At 48.5% G+C, this 12,574-nt stretch overlaps 1 protein-coding gene across 1 annotated transcript; it reads left to right on the plus strand.

Annotated features, from left to right (window-relative positions):
• Positions 1 to 4,503: 4,503 nt before the first annotated feature.
• Positions 4,504 to 8,032, plus strand: OCSTAMP (osteoclast stimulatory transmembrane protein). Its single transcript, XM_005235966.3, has 3 exons — positions 4,504 to 4,627; positions 5,545 to 6,589; positions 7,600 to 8,032. Exons 1-3 carry the CDS (start codon positions 4,584 to 4,586, stop codon positions 7,939 to 7,941), a joined length of 1,431 nt encoding a protein of 476 aa, XP_005236023.2. The 5' UTR covers positions 4,504 to 4,583; the 3' UTR covers positions 7,942 to 8,032.
• The last annotated feature ends 4,542 nt before the right edge of the window (positions 8,033 to 12,574 follow it).

Genomic DNA, 12,574 nt, shown 5'->3' on the forward strand with positions numbered 1-12,574 from the left:
GATGCTGCTGCTGCTGGGGAGCGGGGTCGGTCACTGGAACAGAGCCTCCTCTGTCCCTGCAGCCCGGAGAGCAGGCAGCGAGGGCCTTTGGATTGTCTAATTTTGAGGCTTGAAAGGTAACATCCAGTCCAGCTCCGTTGCAGACGTAGGGGTTGCAGATTTACTCACAGTCTCAGCTCTGGCTTGGCGCACCCTAGTTGAACCCAGGGGCACAGTTTTACTTGGGCATGAAAGCAGAACTGAAACCACAGAGTTTGTGTAGAAGTCTCCAAAAATCATTCCCAGCATCCTAGCATGACTGCGGCACTGTCTGTCCAGCGATCAGAAGGTATTTCCCAAATGCAGCCAGGGAAGGTATGTTACCTCTGTGCCCATTAGAGAAACCGAGGCAGAGGGGGGACCAGGGACTTAGGCAAAGTCACACGGCCAGCCCTCGACAGACCTGGGAAAGGTGTGAGGAGCACCTGGATCCTAAATCTCTAGTTTAGTCAAAGACTTGGCTTCTGCCAGCTCCATCAACAGCCTCTGTGCTTCCCAGGACTCCCTAGGGGATCTGATTTAAGGCATGTGGATGACAGCATTACCTAATTCTGCTTTCTCATATCCAGGCATCTGTGAGAGCAGGACTAGTCTTGCATGCTTGATTTTTAATTATTTTATTCTTTTTTTAACAGAGGTTTTAAGATTTAGTATTTCTGGGGCTCAAGGGTGAACCGGGCTGCGTGAATAATTTCTGATTCCATTTGCTGCTGCTAGTACTGAAATTTACCAAAAGCAGCTTTTAATGGTAAGTCAGCCCCGTTAAGGGTCTGTGATGTGAACAAAGATAGAAAAATTCCCAGGAAAGGGCATTTCAAGTGCTGTACTAACTTTCTGTGACTTTGTGTTATTTTAAAGCAACTTTGCCCGCCTATGCACCGTTTCTCTAGGAATGTAAAAATACCACAACCATCACAAAAGCCATTCACATTAGCAGCCTGCTTGTGAATTTTAATTAACAGGAAATGCCACTCACGCATTGAAACTCAACATCCAGAATATTTCAGCTTTACTCCTTTGATGTTCCCCATCCGATCCTGGACCAACATCCACATGTTCTCCTGAGACACTTGGAGGAAAATAATTCTGGTTTATTTACAGTAGGAAAAGCGTTTTGTAGCATCTTTTATCCCAGAAGCATTCTGGTTGCTTTACAAACAGTTCACACAGAGGAGCAGCTGTATGGGTCTTTGCAGCGGTGAGTGGTTCTGGGGCTGTGCTCAGCCGAATTGTACCTGGCAGCGATGCTGGGAGCTCAGGAGCCAAAGGGAGAGATTCCAGGAACAAATGAAAGCCCGGCACGATAGGGGAAATTCAGCTATTGCAGGTTAGATAGCCTTGGTTCCCTTACCACATTTATCCCTCATCAGTCACTGGAAGGATATTGCTGGGATTTTTCTGTTTCTGCAGTAGAAACATAAGAAGGCATGACCTGGCTCTGTATCACCATAGGTTGTTCATTTGCATGTGATTTTAACAAGCAAAGAATCACCACTAATGGGCTAATCTTTCCCGTACCCTCAATTTCTTGAATTGGCAAAATAACAAGATCAACAGGTGCAGATGATATTGCTGTGGAGATAAATCATCCTATTTTTAGCCCTCCATTCATCTTCTTTACCCTAGTAATTTTCTCAAGTTGTTTAGTTCATGTACCCCCTGCTTCTACCTGTGATACAGCTGCTCCTGTACCTTGCACCCCCTCCCATCATCGACACCACCATGGGGTTACACTAGTGCTACAGGTTGAACGTGCAGGTGTCTTGGCAAGCAACTCCTGTTCGGACCACCCTGAGACCCTGTCCGTGAGCTCTGCAGTCTGCAAAGCAGAAAGGGATTTAAAATCTCTGTCCTGGTGGGTACGAGCTCAGGCATCATCCCTAACCAGGGCAAAGCCAGGCTATGCTGTGTGGCTACAACACAAATGAAACCTGTTGTCTTACAGCAAGCTGGTTGTAGGTATGCGAGTCTCTTTTCTACTGCTGTAGTGCTGAAAAGTCTAAAGCAGAGATCTTAGGGAATTTTGGAGCTTGAGCTCTACAGAGGCTGGAGCTTGTCAAGACAGCAAACCCCCTTTTATAGCACCGGGGAGCTGGGCCACAAGCTCCTAGTGACACAGGGTGGGAAAAGGCACCTCGGAGCATCCCAGGGGGATGCAGCACACGCATCCCCAGCACCGGCTCGCCAGCCACCCGTTTCTCCTTCACTTCCTCACTTTTCCGTAAGACTTTCCCACCCAGAGGCTTCTTTAGTTCCTGAGCTGGAGCGAGCACAGACCTTGAGGTACTTTAGCAGAAAGTGGCCGCAAGATGTCACAGCTGCCTCGCTGAGCTGCGCGGTGCCTGCTCCCGGTGCCGCTATTAGCACACGCTCTTCATCGAGGTGTTTTTTTGGTTTGTTTTTGTGGTTTTTTTTGACAAAGCAAGCTTGTTCACTGTGTCCTGGGGAATGCTAGGTGTTGGTGGGTTTAGCTCATTTACAGATTAGCAGTTCGGGGTATAAAATCGAAGATATCTTAGGTGTAGGCACTCCCTCTGCCCCACAAAGTGCAGCCTGCGATCAGTCCTGAGCTGAGCCAGAGGCAGTGCCTAGGTTTGGCTTTGCAAGTGTTCCTTGGTCTTGCCTGGAGTTACTGGGCAAGCACAGATTCTGCATGAACTTCAGTTCCCCTTCACAAGACGGTGTAGCAGACTCAGAACACACTTATCTCAATGTTGTGGACATGAAGGTTTTTTTGGTTTTATAGTCTATTGTAATTTTATGGGTTTTTTTCTGCCCCAGAAAGCTACCCGCTTAGCCTTGCTTAGGGTCCCAGGGGCTGATGCTAATATCAGTTAGCTCTGAAGTACAGTGAGAAAGAAGAAGAATGTGATGAGCTTTGCAGGGTACAGCTAGGAGCCTTTTAGGGTGGTCCTTTATAGTCTGCACATTGAATGCCAGACCTAATTCATGGCCTGTGCAAGCAATTGCTATGGATGCTCTGGACAAATAGCACTTTCTTTGACGCCTGCCTGGTTGGTGCCTCTTCCCGACTGGAGCCAGAGTTTCTCATTCAGCATCTGTGCTCCAGGACAACAGGAGGAAAGCTTTGCTTTACTGGCCACACAAGAAAAAGAAAAATAACTATAAAGCAGAGCCGTGGAGTGGAGCAAGGGCAGAAAGGCCCTTGGCAGGTACCTGCAGGAAGGGCTGAGGGGGTGGGAAGAGGTTTGCTCATCATGGCTTGTCCTCCAGCAGCTGCTGCTGCCATGGGTCTGGCTGTGTCCCCCGGGGAAGCTGGCGGAGAGCAGAGCCCCACGTGCTGCGTCCCAGGGGCAGCCGGGACAGGGATGACCTCCAGCCCTTTGCCCTCTCCCGCCCAGGGGAGCATGAGAACATCCCGGGGGCCCAGCGGTTCCCAGCCGGCGGAGGGCTTGGCTCAGCTCGGCAGGGACAGCGGGTCCCTGTGAGGAATGGGCTCAGCGGTGGCTGGGAGAGCTGTGTCACCTTTGCCCACAAGCGGTGGCTTAGTATGAGGGTGTCTGGCAAAGGGGCGGGTTTGGTGGGAGCCAGGGAAGGCTCCTGTGACCCGCAGGCTCCATGCGAGGGCTAGGCAGTGCGTGTACGAGTTTCTTGTTTGCCAACTGAACAGAGGAGGGAGAACCCTCTTGTACAGAAACATAACTGAGCCGCAAACACCACAGGCTGGTCCTTGTCTCCTGGTGAGCAGGTGTGGTGGCTGGAGCACCGTGCCCTGCACATCCCAGGGGTCAGGCGAGTTGGTCCCATGGGGACCATACATCCTGGCCTGTACATCTGGGAGCTTCTCAGCAGTTTGGGAATCCTGCCTTGGCAGGGTTTTATCTCCAGTGAATTTGCTGGCCATAGGGAATTGCGAAGGGTTCAAGTTTGAAGCTTTACCCTTCCTTGGCTAGGACTATGACATGAGCCTTTAAACACTTTGTGAACCCTGCGTGTCAGCTCACAGTTTCAGCAGGGAGCAGCAGTCTGCCAGAACAGATGGACGATTGTCAGCACGTGGTTTGCTGGACCCTGCCATGCCCTTTGTGCCAGGACTGATGTTTGGAAGAGGAAAAGGTCCCCTTCCCTCTGAGAGAAATCCCAACCTTGCAGCTCAGTGATGGGAAGTGGGAGAAGTCAGCTGGGATGAGACAGCTGATATCCCCACAAGGGGTTGTGACACCCTATGTTCCATGTGATGCTTGCTCCATCTTTGTCAGTCCATATGTCACTGACTCATTTTTTTTTCAGCTGTGTCATGAAAATAAGCCTTCTCTGCAACAGTAAGACCAGAAGAGGTGTAAAGCCTGAGCAGTGCTGTGCATCCTGACTCTGTCCTTTTGTGGTGTTATTTCCCAGGCTTCACACACCAGGTTTGTCCACACACTTCAAGAATTGACAGCACTGTTGATCTGGATTGCCTTAAAGCATTTTTTTTTTTTTTTCAGTCCTGGCTCTCTAGTGCCAGCTGCCTTGGTTTCCTATCCTGCACCTCCCCACAGCTGCATCCAGGATCCTTTCTCGGAGCAATACAGCACTAGAGCATGGACAGTTTTCGAGCAAGACTGAGACACCTCTCTGCCACTGGGTATGTAGTGGCTGCTTTAACCCCTCTCCTTTCCTCTGTCTTGATAGCTGTTGAATGGCCTTTTTCCACTGAAAAACCTCTTTGCTAGCCAAAATCCTCCCTCAAAGGATAACTGAGGCTGCTATCGGGTGGGGGGAGACAGGGATTGCCTGGCTGGGTTTAACCCTGGGGAGAGGCAACTTCCCCCCACCAGGTTTTCTGGTCTCTGGAGAGTGGCTCCAGATGTGAAGCCTGAGAAATTATCTTCCTTCCCAAATGTTTGTTTCCATTAGACATTTAAATAGCTTTATGGGACATTTCATCCTGTCCACAGTAGCCAAATTCTTATCCTTGGAGATTTCCTCTGGCACTGGAGTTTCAGCGTGACACTGTTTTCTATGATCAGTTCTGTGTTTGTCACCCTTAAACCTGCAGATTTTGGTTTGGTCTCCTCCTAAGAGGCAGGGAGATCAGAAACTCCCACTCAACTGCCTCTTACCCACTGAACACCTTGTAATTACAGAGCTGGTCTAATGATTTCCACAGCAGCCAGGAGCCTCCTCTTCCTCCAGCATCCTCTAAATAGCCACTAAAGCTGCTTTTAGCTACTGCCAAGGAGTTGACGCCTCCGAATGACTTTGTTACGATTTTTTTATAATAAAACAGTGGCTATAGAATAACAGTGCTTTCGTGTGCTTGTGTTAGAGGAGGAGCAGTCACGTTGTACTTGGCATTTGACCTTTCAAGAAATGCCTTGAACTTCCCTGTCCTGCATGCTTCCAGGGAAGAGGTCAGGTTAGCAGAGAAGCAGAGTGAGACCAGAGGTGCTCAGAGAAGGGCACTGTAAAAACTCGTGAGTGCTCACCTGGAGAAAGCCCCCTAATTAGTGCATTTCTCTGCTTCCTCCGCTAACACCTGGGTGCTTGTTCTTTTCACAGGATAAGAGCCCGTGTCTACTGTGAGAACTGTCTGCTCCCAGAGGTGCGCAGGACCACGGCAGACCTATGGTGGATTTACTCCAAGCCTGTCCCAGCAAACAGCAAAGAGCTGTGGACCTTGTTTCTGCAGTGTTCCTGCATTACAGCAGTGATAGGGGGCCTCTTCTACAACTGGATGTTTGCCTCCCTGGAGTACTCCTGGCATCTCTCCATTGCAACGGCCATCTCCTTCAGTCTGCTCCTTCTGCTGACCCTTTTCTTGGTGCACCCTGCCCGTTGTGTCTTCAGTATGATCATGCCTACGTTGGGTACCAAACAGGGCCGGAAACTTCTCTTGTCAACCTGCATCATGATAGTAGCGGTTAATGTAACACCCAACATCATAAGGAATATTAAAACCATACTGCAGGTCATTGAGTGCATCTGCAAGAATTCCTCTGAGAGCCTTTTGAACTCAACTGCTCTGCTACAGACAGCTTCCTGGGAGTTTGGGGATGCAATCCAAGGAACCCTTCATTCAATTAATGTTTATAGGCCTATGAATGGACATTTTCAGTTTTCTTTGTTTAAGAACAGCTCCTTGATCTATCAGCAAATGCACCTTGCTGGTGAGAAAATTGGGAGGGACTTTTTGGCTGCTGAGGTACTGGTCAAAGACTCTATAAGAATAGGCAACAAGCTGGTTGCTGGCTTCTCCATGTTCTATCTCTGTTTTGGGTCCACCTGGTATTTGAAAAAATACCTCACCAAACTCCACTTTGACAATTTTTATATCACCAAGGAGCTGGAGCGTTTAGCTGTGGACAGAAATGCAGCTCATCTGCTGGTGGACTCATCCAAAAACCTCATTCGACCAACAGGCCTGAAGTTGTCCCGGGAAGAAGTGATGCTGTGCCTCATGCAAGCCATGCTGCTCACCGTGGCCCTGATGGTGATGCTGGTGGTGGTGGCAATGGACCACTTTGCCTTCAGCATGGCAGACACCGTGGTGAGAAAGGCAGCTCAGTTCTCTGTAGTGCCCGTCACTTTCAGCATCAAATACAGTGTAAGTACTGGGGTGCCCTGGCCTTCTCTGTGCAGGGACCCCAATGTGTGTCACACCACAGGAGGTCATGGTGGGGATCACAGCCTTTGTAGCCTTATTTACATGATCCTTAGGTGTCTCCCCAGCAGCCAGCTGGATGAGCAATAGGCTTGGGGGGGGGGAGGAGGTAGAGGCACAACCTCAGCTGCTCCTTCCAGTGCATCAAATTGCACCATATACCCGCTCCAAATTACAGCCCCTGGGAGCGAGGAGTGGAGCAAACAGTGCCTCACGCTGCACTGACACTGCCAGCACGTGGCAGCCAGACACCCCGTATCTCTAGGTCCCTTCCCCAGGCAGGGTGGGGGACTGGGTGTCCAGCTCCCACCGCAGAGTGGGTGCAGCACAAGAGGAAGGGGGAAGCAGGATGTTTCCTCATCTTGCTGCACGGGCTCTTATTTGTTATTTAAGGAGAAGGCTCTGTTCACTGGCTTTGCTGTTACCCTGTGCAATCCCTTTCACAAACCTCTCCAGTTTCCATCTGTTTTAATATCCTTTATCTGGGCTAGTTTGAGTTTGGATTTTTTGGATTTTTAGCTTTCCTGTGCTACCGTGCAGCCTGCCTCCCTCCCCAGCCCTGGGGTTCTTGGGTGCAGGTACCTGCCTGTGATGAATTTACAGTAAAATAATCAGGGCTCAGAAAAAGCTTCTAATATTCAAATACACAGCCACAAATACTGCTGCCTGGATTATGTCTTTCATTGTAAATCTCACACAGTGAATACCTGTTGTGCTCTCTGTAACAGCAGATACAAATGATGGGTAGGACTGGGTTGAACCGTGCCAAGTACTCAGCACCTACACATGCTGCTATTCTCACCCAGCCTGACGTGTATGTGCACTTCAATGTCCTTGTCTTTAATGCACAAGCTGTAATGGTGATCACATACTCTTAGGCTGATGTTTTTGTAGTAACCAGTTGCTGTTGGTTTGTTCATACTCCACGTAACTTTTAACTCTCTCTATTTCAGGCTAAAATAGCAATCCTGCCTTATCATACGAAACTTTTTCAACATTCTGATGAAGAATTACCACATCAGGACTTTGAAAAAAGCTACCACCATTCTCTGATCTTCAGCTCTGCCCACTGCAAGCTCACCCCTCCGATGCCTCCCAACCTCTCTGTGCTGCTCGTCGTGGGGCTGCTCTTCTGCATCCTCTATGCCACCGTATTCCTGGAAACCTATGCACATCGTCTGTGCAGAAAAATCGCAGCCTCCTTCTTCCAGAGCTGGGAGGAGAAGCGAGTGCTTTACCTCTACAAGAAGCTGTGCAGGAAGCACAAGGAGGAGCAAAACTGCGTGAGAAACTAAGGGTGCTTTTGGAAACAGAGGGGGTGCCTGAGACCTGTGGCAGTGGCTGGGCACAGGCTTCTGCAATGGGATCACACATTTAATTTTTCCAGTCAGAGAAGTGTTTGGAGTCTGGGGAAAAATACTTGCCAAAATACACAGAAAAAAAAAAAAAAAAAAAAAAAAATGTCACATTTTGCATTAATTTGAGGAAAATGGGCTAAATAATTTACTTTTTTTTTTTTTTTTTTAATCTAGAAGGTCTGGAGTCAGCTGGTCCAGGAGTGGTGGGAGATAGTTCATGGGACTTGGAGGCTATCTGCATCATTAGGCAAGGCTAATGGGGAAATATGTGGGACTCAGGGTGGGGGAAGAGCTCATTTACCTCCCCCACCACATCCATGCTAGAAGAAGTACATGCTTCCTTTCTTCCTCAAGTTATCCCTTTGGGCAGCAAGAAAGGAAACACATTTGACTTGATTAATTTAATTTTCAGGGAGTTTTTCTTTTCGGTTTCATGCACAGAAACCTGGGTAGACTGGATAAATATTAGCCTTTAGAAGATAGTTTATTCATCAATGAAAGTGTAATTTCAGCCCACTGGAATAAATTCAAGACCAATATAACCATGAGATGCACAGCCTGGGCTTGGGTGGTGGTGGAAATCAGGTTAAAAACAAAGCAACTTTGCAGCTTCATTTCTTCAAAGCATCTCTATTATTTTCCTCTCTTCCCCCATTAGAGTCTTCATTAAGGTAATTATTTGACATAATGCACCTCGATGAGATTAAATTATAGAAGTGAAGTGGCAGCTGCAGCCAGATGCACCGAATTCTCTTGGCTTCTGAGGTGCTTGAAACAAAGTAGGTCTGGATTATTTTTTTTTAAAAAAACCTCTATCTAACAAAGCCCTGATGCAATAATCTCCCCAGGTTTCTTGATTCCCCGCTATTCCAATGATTAATCCAAGCACCTTTCTGCCTCTACAGCTGCTAGGGGGCTTTGGCAAAGGGTTTCTGCATAAAATGTTTGTTCTGTTTGGGGAAAGCAAACACATTTCCATGTGCCCACTGAGTAGCCAAAGTTATCTGGAGCCAGGGGTTAAACAGAGAACAGAGGAGCCCCTTCAGCCAGCAAATCATCCCAGCAGCATGTTGCCTTCCAACTAGCACATCTTTAAAAAAAGATTTTCCTTGGGAAGACTTATCTTCTTTTTGCAAGAGATGCACATTAATCTTTAAAAAAAAAATTCTTTATGGTCAGCAGCATTTAGGTACTGTCCCCCCCCTCACCCTGAGCAAGGTCCAGCTCCTTTCTCTGCCTTCTGAGGGTGGTCTTCAAAGGAGATTGGGGCATAGGGAGTGAAGGCTGAAATGCTGAAGTGCTGGGCACAAGCATGGGGGTGGGCTTTACTTTAGAGATGGGCCCTCTGGGTTCAGATGGGGGTTCGGAGCAGATGAGACCACAGAGATGGACTAAGAGGGTAAATACACCCTGAGTGTCCCGTTGCATCTTTTAAACAGGCACTGCCCAACTCCCAGCCAGGGCAGCTGAGCAGCGTGTGAGGCAGCTCCTGAAACACCCCTTTTCAGCCTCAAAAAAATCATACTTATTTGGAAAACCTGACCCCAGTCCGTAGTAGTTCTCCCCATCTTTTATAGAGTTTCCTTCAGCTCCCTCTAAATTTCAACTGCTAAAGACTAATCCTGGGAACTTTGCACTTCTATACTGTAAAATTCAGCATCAGACAAGCCTTGATTAGCATAATTACATCTGCTGGAAAGGATAATAATCACTGTGAGGTACTGTTGCTCTGCCCCCAAAGTCGCATTCTTCATAAACCCTTCATGAAGCAGAGATGTACTCCCATTTCCATTTTGCAGAAGAGACTAAGGACAAGATTTTATAAAGCTCTTTGGTGGGTATCTCAGCAGGTTCATTGACAGGGACCCACGGGCAGCAGAGCCCTTGCTGCCTGCGTCTAGGGGTTAATTCTCCTGCCCTGGTTTGGACATCTGCCAGAGGAGGCAGAGGATTGTGACCCAGGTGCTGTCCATCTCCTCCACCTCCTGACCCTCATGTAGGGCTCTTAGCTTTAATAGCCGTGTAGGAATCAGAAAGGGAAGGAGCTGGGTTTGGAAGATGAAGACCTTGTGAAGTGCTGGTGAGGAGGTGAGGGCTGGGTGTAGCTGAAAAACTGGCTTTTCCAAGGTTTGTTACTTAGAAAGGAGGGTAATAAATGCTGGAAGTGTTGTGCTGTGAGGTGTCATCTCAGTAGTGTCAGAAGTGGGTTTTTTTTTAAATGTAGGAAGGAAGAAGTCACTTTGATAGCCCTTATGGTTATTTTAGCGTGAAGTTGTACTGGTGTTAGAACATGTGCCTGCTGAAGGCTGGTATACTTGAGTGTCACTGAGAAATCAATGCCTGTGAAAAGGTGTTTACACAAGAGTACTGTGGCTTGAGGTGATGTCGTTGAATACAGGTGTGTATCATATGTACGTGGTTAAGTGATGAATCTGTTTTGAGGAGAAAGGGCATGTTGAAACCTGGTGCTTGGCTGTTATGCCACTTCACCCAGAGCTCAGCTTTTCATGCGAGAAACTAAGCCCAGGGAACTGCGGCAGATGTGACACCCGAGTGGGACACTCAGGGAAGAACTCCGAGTGGTTTCCAACCTGAGGGACCAGTGAGGAGAGTCATGGGGAAACTGCAGGTATGAAATAAAACCTGAAGAAGTGTGTGTGTGTGGGGAGACCTGGGGCGGCCTGTGTGGGGTGAGCAGAGGGGACCTGCCAGCATGGCTGGAAGGAGCTTAATCCCTGCATTAACTTGCTTTTTCACCTCCCCGGGGGTGTCAACAGGACTCCAGGAACAAAAGTTGGACGGGAGGTCCTGAGGAGCAGAGGATGCTCCAACAGTCCCTGCTTCAGCAGGAACAGCTTGTGCAGCACATCAGCTGTGTCTTCCCTGGCCAGGGGGGCTGGTGGGAGGCAGAGCTGCTGGAAATGGCTTTAATCTCCTGGGACATCTTGTTCCTCAGCAAGATAAAGGCATGACAAACCAGAAAATGCTACCCATTACAGGCATGCCATGCACTCAAGAGGTAGGCTGCCTTGCCAGGGTTTGCTTAACAGTGCAACTGAGAAATGTTGAACAGACTTAACCAGCAGGCGCTGTTAATTTATTCAGATATTTTTATTAAGTAGGACTAATTTACAAACCTCATTATTTGCTAAGGGATTTTCAGCCCTCAGAGCCCCTCCATGCTCCCACCTTTGCTTTGGCAGTTGTGGCTCTTGTTGCCTCTGTTTCCACCCAGCCTGTCCCACAGGCAGGAGGGAGCAGGGCTTTGCCAGGCGTTGCTTCCACCCACAAGGCCCCAGCACTGGGTCTGGAGGTCCTGCATGTCCCCCTCCTCCAGGGGGGACATCACTGCTGGGCAGCGCTGCTCCTACAGCAGCACAGTGGCTTGTCTGCTGTCTCTAGCTGCTTTCTGCAGGGAAGGATTTCATCACATCTGGCTTCTAGGTTTGGATGTTCATGAAGCTGAAAGTTCAGGGTCAGATGTTTGTGTGCAATCAGGCGAAGACAGGGCTGGGGTGCTTGCAGGGGCTGGGGAGCAGTTACTGATGGCTGCCAAACTTCCTTGCTGTTGCTCGTTAGTGCCAGCCTACACCTTTGCTGATGCCAGCCCTGACCCTGCCGTCAGCAGCTTGTCATTGTAACTCAAATCTGTTCCAGCTGCCACCAGTGGAAATGTTGTTGTTGATTTTGAGGGAGCTGGAGCAGGGAACTGGAGGGGGTTCCAAAGGGCTGGGCAAGAGAGGGGACTTGCAACTGCAACTGGCACCTCTTCCTGCAGCTCCTGTCGCAGTGAGGACTTTGCTCCCAGCAACGAGCCCTTATCTTGGCCTTGGCGCCGGGGTAGCTCCGTCTGGAGTCATGTCCCCCATCAGGTTACCCTGAGGCCATTTTTCCCAGAAATGACCACCCCATGCTGCCTGCAGAGCTGCCAGTCTGGCAGGGCACACAGGAGCAGGTCAGGCAGTGCTGTGTGCCTGTTTTCTTCCTTGCACTTGCTGAGGTTTGAGACTTCTTAATTATCTAGAGAAAAATGTTAATTACATGAGAGAAAGGCCAACAGATTAATCTCTCCTCCACCAGTGCGATAAGCTCAGGGGACAGAAAGACACATACACACATGGGATGGGATCTGCCCTGAAGCCCCTGATTCCCTTGCGGTTTCATGGTGTGGTTTTGTGGATTTCTTTAATAGATAAAATATATGATAAGTTCCTGCTTATGGCTGGCTGGCAGGCAAGAATGAATTGCCTTAATATACTGACAGCAAGTGTAAACTATTCAGCTGGGACGGTGCTTTAGGAAAGGTCTCATCCATAGCCACAAATCCCCATCTACCAGAGCAGGCAACCAAGCAAACAAAAACCTCTCTCCAGAACTATTTCCTGATTTTAAAGCAAGTTTCATTTTTATTGCATTTATCCTATCTACAGTGTTTGCACTGTAATTGCAATGAAGAACCAACAATTATATGCGCCAAACTTTAGAAAAGGAAATATTAATGAACTTAAATAAAAGCAAATGAAAGCTATGTCACAGCATTGCGTGTGGCTCTGCTCTGGATGCATGCCCT

The sequence above is a fragment of the Falco peregrinus genome, chromosome 9 (assembly GCF_023634155.1).
Source record: "Falco peregrinus isolate bFalPer1 chromosome 9, bFalPer1.pri, whole genome shotgun sequence".
Taxonomy (NCBI): Eukaryota; Metazoa; Chordata; class Aves; order Falconiformes; family Falconidae; genus Falco; species Falco peregrinus.